Consider the following 12,227-nt stretch of genomic DNA (forward strand, 5'->3'; position numbering starts at 1 on the left):
GATCTGAGTCTGTATCAGAGATGAGCACTTTAACTGTGGAAATTTTAGAAATCTAAATAGTGACCCAGCAGAGTGCACAAATTATAAACCTATAGCGCTTTTAAATGGTGACAATAAGTTTGCTAGGGGGAGATGCACTATGCCTTGGAAAGTGATAAAGTACCAACCAATCAGCTCCTGTCAGTTTACAAGATGTATTTGAAAAAGGACAGGAGCTGATTGGTTTGTACTTTATCACTCTCCACTTTATCGCTCTCCAAAGCTTAGTGCATCTCTCCCCATAACTGATAACTAATTGTGTGCAAGGTAGAGTTTCTTAAAGAGCGACAGGCTTTGGACAATACACGTAGAGTGTTTAATATAGTAGAAATGGTCACTGGTTCTCATTAGGAATCTGTCCTACTCTCCTTTAGACACAGAAAAAGTCTTTGATAGACAACAGTGGCTCAGAGCCGGCCCTAGCCAATTTGGTGCCCTAGGCAATATTTTGGCTGGTGCCCCCTAGCAGATAATCCCATCACCAATCTTGGTGTTTATATGCGAACGCTAAAAATAACACACACAGATATATATATATATATATATATATATATATATATACTTAAGTTTAAGACCAGCCTCAAGGAAATATATATATATATATAATTCCAAAAGGCTCAGCACTCTCCTTCCAAACTGCAGTATGCCACGGTGCACGCTACTTTAAATCAACACATACAGTTACAGGTGTGGCACTCAGCGGTCTCATTACACAATAAACAAGGCTCAAATTGTCCAGCAACGTTTCACGCTTTATATACATACCCACACTGTCAACACTGCAAATATTGACTCTTTGCATAAACTTAATGTAATTGTCAATAAAAGCCTTTGACACTTATGAAATGCTTGTAATTTTACTTCAGTATACCATAGTAATATCTAACAATAAGGTCTAAAAACACTGAAGCAGCAAACTTTATGAAAACCAAGAAAAAAAGAAAATTGCCCCCCAGCACACTGCAGATAAATCAAAAATACTTGAATCCTACATGATAATAGAAATTCAGAGGTATTGGTTTACATACATTTGCAAATATATGAATAAGCGCTGGGCCGTCGTCAAGGCTCCTCTATACCAGCGTCCCTAAAATTAAGGGGTTCACGTCCGAGAAGCAAGGCACCCCAAAAAATTCCAGCCAAGGACCACCCCCAGGGCATCACACGAAAAGGGGAAAAAAAGGTGTTAAAGGATAGATGTGAAGTGTTAAAGGATAGATGTGTAAAGATAAATCAATAAGTGTTAATGAGATGTAAAAGAATTAAAATGACATAAATAATACACAAACGCATAGAAAAGTGAAAAAATATTCTATGTGAATTAAGTGGTGATGCCATGAGCAAGGCAGAACAATGCCATGAGTCCAGCCAGAACAATCCCGGGGGCCCCACTCCCAAATGCTCACCCCAAAATAATTATTGCTACATAATAGTAGCACCCACTCTGGGTCATATAATAACAAATTGATGTACTGCATGATAACAGTACATGTATGAGCTGAGAGCTAACTTACCTTGGAGGTACCCCAAAAAACCTCCACATGGCACTATAAGGATCAGCTCCTCCTCCTAATGCTGACTCCTTTCATGCCTCCAAACTGCAAGCAAAAAATATACCCCTTAATTTTAGGGACGCTGGTATAAAGGAGCCTTGACGACGGCCCAGCGCTTATTCATATATTTGCAACTGTATGTAAACCAATACCTCTGAATTTCTATTATCATGTAGGATTCAAGTATTTTTGATTTATCTGCAGTGTGCTGGGGGGCAATTTTCTTTTTTCTGTGTTCAGCGTAAACCCCGCCCTTTACAAGCACCTGTAGTATATTAAGCTGATTGAGCAACTACCATATTTTTATGAAAACCAATACTTGTGTCATTCTCAAAACTTTTGGCCAGGGCTGTATAGTCTCCAGAACTCTCATATAAAGAAACAATCTTTCACACGCATAGTATAAACTGTTTCAATCCATTATAAGTATTTTCATTAGTGATAGAAAAAGAATTGAAATTTTGGTTTAAATTCTTTGGAGCGTGTTTCTTTATATAAGATGAGAGTCCTGTGAGTTCCATGAGGACACTGCGGGACCTCATAGGAGGGACACTGTGGGAGCTGGCTGGAGGGACAATATATATGTGTGATCTAGTGACACCTACTGTAATAACTGTGCATATATTACAGTAGGTGTTTCTGAAGCAAGATAGATAGATATTGCTCCAGAAACACCTACTGTAATATATGCACTGTTATTACAGTAGGTGACACTAGATCACATTAAATATATATTTATATTATATATATCATCATGTTAGAAATATGTACATTAAGCCAAATGTGTATACAAACATGTTTATGAAAGGAGTATGTATATAGTGATATGGATTGTTCGAGGGAGTGGGCCCTAAACCAGTATCTTGCTTAGGGCCCCATGAGATCTAAATCTGGCTCTGCATTGAACCCATAATTTGTTTACTGTTTTACATGAAAACTCTATCCTTATTCCCAAGTATTTTATGATAGCAATTAAGAAACTCATCTTGATTCTTGAACTGTACTTCTGAAGCCTGGGTCACTGACTTTAGTTGCACTGGGTTACATTTCAATCATATTTCCAGATCTGGAAATAGACATTTCTGTCCCATCATTTTACTTTCCAAACTATGCTCCTGGTTCTATATCCTACTCTACCATCTTATTAAAAACAGCTGTAATTTCCCCTTATTCTCATGACATATTTGAGACATAAATGATCAGTGAAGTGAAAAACGAAAAACCTGCAACTAATGTGGCGAGAATTATATTTTTAAATCTGACTTCATGCACAGTACTACCACAGACTGATATTCTACAAATGGTTGTGCAAATCATGAAGGTGTAATGCCCCATTATGCACATGGTGATCACAAGTTATGAACTGTACATTCATATTGTTTAGTAAATCTGTCCTTACTCTTTTACATTGTACTTATGTACAGATTTACAGGATCAAAGCATTAATTCCTAGAGGGTAAATTTACTAAGAATCAAGATTGGTCGAGTTTTGTTTTTTTTCAATCTCGATTTGCATCGCTGAATCTCAGGTGATTTTCCAGTTTTTCATCTTGTAAATTTACTAAAAAGTGAGTTTAGCTGAAAGTGAGATGGCCGATGGTGAAGCAGATCGAGATATCTCCCCCGAGTTGCAAGTGAAGATGGGATTACTCACCCGAGATTGCAGTGTATTCTCTCTGCAAATCATTCCCGAGATCAGTGAGATATGTGAAGGCTGCTTGTGTGTAAAACCTGTAAAAGAAGGGTTAAATGTTAAAAAAAAAAAATGATGTGTGGTCCCCCCCAAAGGCATAACCAGCCCTGGACTGGTCAGCCAGTCCTGGTTACAAAATTTCCCGGGGAACAAAACGAGTAGGGTTCCACCATTTTTTAGGAACCATCACCAGCCTGGTTTTTTGCTCTTCTGCTCCACGGGAGGTTTCTGTCCTCCCTGAGCTTGCCTTAGGAGCCTGCAGGGCCAGTGCTGGTTTTAAATATAGGGGGAAAAAAATGGCGCCGCGAGCGGATAGCCGTGGGGGGGAGGGTTAGGTTTAGGGCTCCCGGGGGGGACTTAGGGTTAGGCACCCCCCCCGGGAGGGTTAAGGTTAGGCTAGGAGGAGGGAGGGTTAGGGTTAGGCACCCCCGGGGGGGACTTAGGGTTAGGCACCCCCCCGGTTTAGGCAGCGGGGAAGGGGGTGGTTAGGGTTAGGCACTTAGAGGGGGGATTAGGGTTAGGCACTTGGGGGGGAATTTAGGGTTAGGCACCCCTAAGGAGGGTTAGGGGGGTTAGGTTAGGTTAGTTGATACTCACCTCTCCACGATCGGGATTTCCAGCGCTGTCAGGCTTCCGCTGCTTCGAACTCTGCTCTTGTCGGGCTGCCGCTGACGGGAATCGAACCCATTCTGAGGTGGGGTCCCCCACAAGAAGGGGTCCCCCCTCTCTCGTAAACCCCAGGCTTGGTCTGAAGACCGGGGATCTTCCTCGCACCGCTGGGCTGTGGGCATGGGGGTAATAAAGTGTAAAATTGAAGTAATCTATTGTATTTTACAGTGGAACTACAGGTGCCAGTATGCCTGCCCTATGGCACTTGTGGAACTACAAGTGCCAGCAGGCGGCCAGCACCCGCACCTCCACTGTAAAATATATAGTTAAATAAAGACACAACACATTGTATTTATTTATTACACACATACCTCAATCACACATACTTACCTGTTGGTACAGCTGGTGCCGGTCGGTCCACTTGTCCAATGTAGAAATCCGTGTGGATGTAGCTGCAAAAAATATCCTATACTCCCCTCCATCCTGGCGCCACTCTCCGTAGCATCCAGGGTCTCGACAAAACAAAAAAATGACTTACGCGAACCATGCTGTATATGCTGTTACTTATACTTACACCTCGCGAAATGACAGATGAGCGAAATCATCTGTTATTTCTCATGGGCCGCTAGACAATCATGTAAAGTGATTTGATAGACTGTGGGTGCACAGTTCTTACAGTAGGTGTCACTAGATTACGCATATACACAACAACGATCCTAGGGGACTGCAGATAATTGGCATCCAACTGATTCAGAAAAACGGGAGGGGTTGTAATTTCGAAAAACAACTTGACAAGGAAGAAATTAAGGGGATATTTACACTTAAGACACAAACACCTAAGGGACTTAATACTGACCATGAAGTTATATCTATTATCAACTATTGAATCACTTACCCTATCAATAGGGTTTTCATCTATCTGGCTACTACCCCCCACTCCCTTTTTTCACCTTGTCTACATAATTTATTTTTCTTTGCTCATATAAATAGAAATTTTCTTGCCAATACAAACCATGGAATACGTCCGTCATTTAACCAATTAATGAATGATTTACTGTTTGCAGCTCCGTATTAACATAATATCACGTTACAGTTTCTACTTCTTGTTCCATATTGCTTTACTTCCTATATACATTGATTTCTCACAGGCATAGAAGTTGCAAATATCATCTACAAATTCCTATCATGATTCATATACATACAAACAGAATATCATGATGTCTCTTAATGACACCGAACTTCACTAAAGTTATCAAAATAAAATAGCTAGGTAAAGCGTTCGCTGACTCAATATCAATAAATTATCATTAATATTCACTCACCCTTAATTTATCAAGCTACTATTCACATAGTGATTGACAAATCAATTTCTTACCTGTACACAAAACCACTAACACCCGAATAACGTTTAACTAGCTCTGTCTAAAATTTTCCTCTTTATTTAGGCTGCTGACACACAATAGCCAATCTTATAACTTTTTTGAAAGAACTAAGAAAAAGGAAGATTTTAATGTCAAATGCACTATTAGATTCAGTAATTATTTTCCTTCAGAAACTCTGGAAAAAATATATTTAAAATGTAAATCTTTATTAGTTATTTTTTTTAAAATGATTGTCCAAAAAGGTCTGGCGAAATATTCTAAAATCAAAAAGAAATTTTATAGTTTAAAAGATGTGTCTTTAGATACAAGAAAAAGTTATATAGTTTTAAAATTGATTCCTACTGCCGTCGGATTTATAATCTGATAGGAGTACTTAAAGTATCAATTATATGGGGTGATGTTAAATAGCAACTGGGTATAAATTAATCCAGATTAAATGAGATACAGTAATTTCACATGACTGTAATATAATATAGTATAAGTTTATTATATATTGTATAATGATATTATTATGTAAACACTATCAATTTAAATGCCACTTTGTCCTTATATTTGAGCTCTGAAGATCAGATCACCTTTCTCTATTTATAGTTCAGAAAAATTATCATAATCTCTGCATGGATGTCTCATCGGTTGTTATAGTAACAGAATACTGTCATTTAGCAACAGTATCTGATTGTATCTCTTCATTCATACAGTGTTGTTGTTATTCTGTTACATCAATATTTGACACTTTTTTCTCTGTTATTGGTTGTGCATCTGTATTGAGTGTTTTTTTTAAAAAAGGAAACTGATCTCAGTGCAGTATTAGTCAGTTCTGCCTTTTTCCATTTCTCTGTTATAAATGACATATTATCTCTGGACAACCCATATTATCACCCCCAGTATAGGAGTACTGTATATTCAAGTCATATGTTATTAGCACATTGTTGCTGGGTCCGGCGGCAGCGTGTGGAACACCTTGATGTACGTGCTGGGATCCTAGTGGCCTAGATGCTGGTGTCTCGTTGTGAGCAAGCCAATTTGGCGAAACACGCGTCAACCACAATACCTCTTACCACGGACCCGATTAGCTGACCGCCAATACTCTCCCAGCCTTACAGCTATTAGACATAGCTTACCACAGCTGATAGACGGCTGTGAGCTGCATACTACACGCACGAGGGACTGGTGAGAGACAGCTGATTACTGCTGACAGGCTGCAGACATGAAAAAACTTTGAATCTGACACAACACTTATGAAAACACGCAGGGTCTTGCACAGGTAACATCTTTACTTTTTCCGGGTGGCGACCTGACTGATCTGGGTGAACTTGATCCCTGCAATACTTAATGGCACCAGGGATCATTTAACTCCCGCAAATTAGATCTTTAACAGCCCACCACTATACTTTACCTTTTATAGACACCAGCCCCCCACTCTCTCATCACCTGTCCAATACCAGGCAGAAGATACAACAAGTGAAAGCAGAAGTGGGGGACACTTATGTGTCTTACTTTCACTTATTCTATATTAAATCCTGTGTTCATTTGACCTACTATGTTAACAGCCATGTATGTGACATTAAGGAGTATTTATTATTATTATTATTATTATTATTATTATTATTATTATTATTATCCTTTATTTATATGGTGCCACAAGTGTTCCGCAGTGCCTTACATAGTACATAGAACTAATAGGTGAAACAAGAAACAAGTAACTTACAGTACATTACAGTGTAGGACAAGGACACAACTTATATACATTGCTGAAATAGTGATTAAAGCACTCACAATAAGCTGCCGGGAGTTGGCAGTCCCGTGTTAGGTGCCCTAATGGGGAGTAGAGAGTAGAAGAAAATGTAAAGAGAAGCACATGAGGGAAGAGGTCCCTGCTCGTGAGAGCTTACATTCTAAGGGTATTAATACATGCTGACAAATATTATAGGAGACTTGTACAATTAATTGATGAAGATAATTTTCTACACTACTGAAATATAACCTATATGGATGAAAAGCAGTTGCAATTCATGCCATTTATTTGTGTTTTCTTGCCCCTTTATTCCTCTTAGGATACATATGCCTATGGTTCCTCCAATTAGAGACTGATACATATGACAGTATCAAAGACATGTGGTTTCATTATTGAGTTTATTTTTATATATATATATATATATTTATTTTCGTTGCAACTGTTGTAACTAATATATGTCCATATTTATGACCATTGTGACAATTATTGAGATGTGCATTGTGGCTAATTAACTATTATCTATACAATTAAGCCTATTACCATAATTTTTTGGAAATATATTTTTCTCTTATTGCTGCTATAATTTTGGGACAAGTGCAATATTGGCTTTCCACGCTATTGTGAGATATATATATATTTTTTTCCTGACTATTTCATTATGGATATGTGTTAATATCAATTAATAGGTTATTAATCTACTACTTAACCTATTATCATACACTTAATCAGGTACATAACACTATATGTGATGCTTTTAATCTGATGCCAGAATAAACGTCGTGCAAGAATCTTCTTTTTTACTTCAGGGAATTTGTACATGTACAAATTAATAATTTTTTCTCCCTAATTATTTTACTATAATGAGAAACCTGTCTTATAATATAGGTTATGCAACTATATTATCATTGTGATCTGAATCAATACGTATCAGGCAGTATACTATATGACAAGAGTCAATACTTCCTTATTGAATATTTTCGCCTACAGTTATTTATGCATATTGATATATCATTCTTTTACTTTCATTTACGGTTCACAAACTAATATTTTACAAGGAATGTATCTAATAAAAGTTATGTTTTCGATAATACAACCATATCATAAATATAAATACAAAAAGAGTGCCCCACAAAGGGAATTTTTCTTTTTTTGCCTGTGCAAAACAATACTTGATATAGATCCTAGAGGACTGAACTAGTGTCAGTCTAAATTGAATTTACAAACACTATGGTCCCGCACCAATTGGTTTTGTAATCAATACAATCAGTGCGGGACCATCTAATAGTGTTTGTAAAATCAATTTAGACTGACACTAGTTCAGTCCTCTAGGTTGCTGCTGTTCCATTTCTCCAGCACCAATATTTTTTTTTTATCGCTTCTCATGTAGTAAACAAAGCATGTTTTTTCATAGTACTTCTTGTGTTAATCTCAATTAGTTTAGCGGCCTTTCATGCAGTTCAATCATACTACAGGATGAGCTTTTTACCACATACACCCCGCAAACACTCATATCTGCTAAAAAATGTAAATGGCTATGTTAAAAAGATACCCTGCAAGTATATGCTAATAACAAGGTTTATATTGTATATTAGTAATAATATTGTTTTTTCTCCTGAAGGTTATGTTAGGATATTTGAAATTCCCGCTGGAGCACGCCATTTGCTCATTCAAGAAACCGATTCATTTGCTCACAATATTGGTAAGTAGAAACGCACACTGTGTCTAGAATGAGGTAATAATGTTGGATTGCACATGGATGATGTGTAAGATATATATTTTTATACTGCTCTTCTTATTGAGATCATTGAAATAGTAATGTTACCATTATCAGAGAATGTAATAGGGTCTGAATTTACTAAAAAAAAATTGGGAAATTTTGTCCATGCATTTATAGCGTCAGTTTCTTTATATACAAAACCAGGTTTGTTCAGCAGCAAAATTGCTGGTGAATCCGCACTTTTTCATCAATAAGAAAGGAGGAAATTGTATCTGTACTCTGCCCCTTGTAGTATTATAATTTGATCACATAGAGGACCCCAGATTAATATAAATTAGTTGACTTTTAATTTCTAATTATGGGGGTGCTGCCCTATAACAACCAAATAGTACTGAAATATGAAGAAAGAGAGTCAGGGGTTGTATTCTGATGGGTGCACAAAAATATATATATATATACAGTAAAATGTAACTTTATTATCATTGATTTAAAATAATCCCAGTAATTGGGAGATGAACAGTGAAATATATAGGTAAAATAATAAAGAAATCAAACAAAAATGTGAATACAAAAAACAAAAAAATTAAAAGATTTAAATACAAAAAAATGTTTAATTAAAGTTAAAAAGCAAAGTCCACTAATAAGTCTCTACTAATCTAAAGTGCTGTCTATTAATAGGAGACAAAATACAAATAAATATATCTGAGAGGTAATCTCGCCTATTACAATAAGGCCTGTTATTGGCTAGAATTAACAATTCATAATTTGTCATAGAATATGAAAGTGCATATACTGGCACTAATGATCTCTATTCCATAACAAAGAAATCCCCCCGCACAGACAACTAACAGATAGAGGGATATCTATAGTAAATTAGATCAGATTAGTGAGATTGTATATTCCAAAATGCAGTATAAATAAATAATTCTTGAAGTAATATAGCTTTATGCACTTATATATGTGTGCTGGTAGTTTCATATACCTCTCAACAAAAAACGTGGGAGCGTTTTCGAGCTGTACATGCAGTGAAACGCGCGCGTCGGTATACAGCATGTCCACTATGTCCTTATTACAATGAATATGTAAACTGTCTATTAATAGCTCTATTGAGGATTCAATCAGTGCTGGGGTCTCAACAAGTTTATTATTAATGCCCTCAATGGAGATGAATATATTAACCGTTAGGGAGTAGTTTTATGTTGTGAATAATAGATTATTGCTCACAGTAAATAGCCTGAAGTGTGTGTTTTCCAATGAAAGTAATATACACAGCCTCTCTGCTACTTACATTAACATATGAGGCTGTACTAATTAATTACTAATGGTAGTGAAGATATTAAACACCTAACCTCTCTGCTATTTACATTAACATATGAGGCTGTACTAATTACTAATGGTAATGAAGATATTGAACACCTTGCCACTCTAAAGACCGCATGAATTACTCATGCAAGCATCAGTGAAACTTGATATTATGTAACAGTAATCTTATTTATTGATTGCTGAATGAATGTTACAGTGTTGTGATATAAACACTGTCTCTAAGTAGTAATATACCATTATCATTGAATATAAGGAAAATACCATACAAACCTAAGATTGGATGGATTACTAAGGAAATTGATTAAGTAATAGCTATTTTATTAACTGACTATTTGCTGTATGGCATATCTCTGTGATAAAAACACTATTTCTGGTTTATAACATACCACTATCACTAAATGTAAGGGAAAGTACCCTACATGTTTGATTAGCACCAGACTAAATCAACACTATATTATATTTAATTATAAGTGTTATATGCATTTCTTGCACACAACAGACCTTCCTGAGTTAGATTTGTGTGCCGCTCCCCCATTTTTTGTTGAGAGTTATATGAAACTACCAGCACACATATATAAGTGCATGAAGCTATATTACTTCAAGAATTATTTATTTATACTGCATTTTGGAATATACAATCTCACTAATCTGATCTAATTTACTATAGATATCCCTCTGTTAGTTGTCTGTGCGGGCACTAATCATTTATTGGAGGATTTCTTTGTTATGGAATAGAGATCATTAGTGCCAGTATATGCACTTTCATATTCTACGACAAATTATGAATTGTTAATTCTAGCCAATAACAGGCCTTATTGTAATAGGAGAGATTACCTCTCAGATATATTCATTTGTATTTTGTCTCCTATTAATAGACAGCACTTCAGATTAGTAGAGATTTATTAGTGGACTTTGCTTTTTAACTTTAATTTACAAAAAAAATTGTATTTAAATCTTTTTATTTTTTTGTTTTTTGTATTCACATTTTTGTTTGATTTCTTTATTATTTTACCTATATATTTCACTGTTAATCTCCCAATTACTTGGATTATTTTAAATCAATGATAATGAAAGTTAAATTTTACCATGTGTGTGTGTATATATAATTATATATATATATATATATATATATTTGTGCGCCCATCAGAATACAACCCCTGACTCTCTTTCTTCGTATTTCGAATCTGCACTTTTGTAAACTCAGACCCTGTTACATTACAATACCCCAATAATGTTGCATAAAATAAGAAAGAAGAGAAATAAGATTAGGGTTTATATATAGAGTAAGTAAATAGTGGTTTGGATGTATGAGAGAAGGGGAGCCCCAAACTGGTGTATATGCCTCTGGGTGTAATCACATAATTAAATATCAATGCTTTTATTTAAACATTGCAAAATAAAATCGAACATTTATTTATACAAAGGAAAACAATTGCTATTAACTGTGTTTAAGTTGTTGTTCAGTGAAGCATAGTTTATGACCCCATACTGGCCTGCTTTTTTCACATAGTTTAATACACAGTGTAATTTATGTTGATTTATCAGCTGACCAACTGGCTCAAATGTAGCTTGTGTCTTGTTCAGACATACACAGAGATGAGCGGGTTCGGTTTTCTGGAAACCGAACCCACCCGAACTTTGCGTATTCAAGGGGATCAGAGCCGCTGCTCGGATCCCCGCGCCATTTTTGGATCTGAAAACGAGGCGCGACGTCATCTTCCCAGTGTGGGATCTCGAGAGTTTTGGATCTGATATAAAAGTCCTTTTTGCAATGATTCAGTGCCATTTGTCACAAGACCGGGTGTGGGGAAGGAAAGTAGGCCACACAGCAGTTAGCTTAGCTTAGTCTAGTGACAGTCTAATAGACACTCAGTGACAGTTATATTCTGGTTTAGTGACACTGTCTTTGATGGTAAGTACCACCTACAGTGTTAGTGACAGTTCCCTAGGTAATACTGGCTGAGCTAGTTTTGATAGGCATTTAGCAAATCATTGTTTGTTTGTTTTCATGTGCCAGAACATCATTTAAATATAATAATAATAATAATAATAATAATAATAATAATTTTGTTGTATGTGTGGCTTAAAAAACTTTTTTTTTTATTTGGTGCTGTAACTTCAGGCCATAATACCATATATCAGTCAGTAGCTGTAAGTTGGTCAAGGGCCACTGTGC

General features: G+C 36.2%; 1 protein-coding gene across 1 annotated transcript in view; it reads left to right on the forward strand.

Annotated features, from left to right (window-relative positions):
• LOC148539621 (A disintegrin and metalloproteinase with thrombospondin motifs 2-like) overlaps nucleotides 1-12,227 on the forward strand; it is a 975,120-nt gene that overhangs the window by 696,589 nt on the left and 266,304 nt on the right. Inside the window, exon 15 of the mRNA XM_088451253.1 lies at nucleotides 8,630-8,710. Coding sequence (XP_088307379.1) covers nucleotides 8,630-8,710 — 81 coding nt within the window. The remainder of the gene's footprint in view (nucleotides 1-8,629; nucleotides 8,711-12,227) is intronic.

Source organism: Taudactylus pleione, unplaced genomic scaffold, assembly GCF_031769625.1.
Source record: "Taudactylus pleione unplaced genomic scaffold, aTauple2 ptg000025l, whole genome shotgun sequence".
Classification (NCBI taxonomy): domain Eukaryota; kingdom Metazoa; phylum Chordata; class Amphibia; order Anura; family Myobatrachidae; genus Taudactylus; species Taudactylus pleione.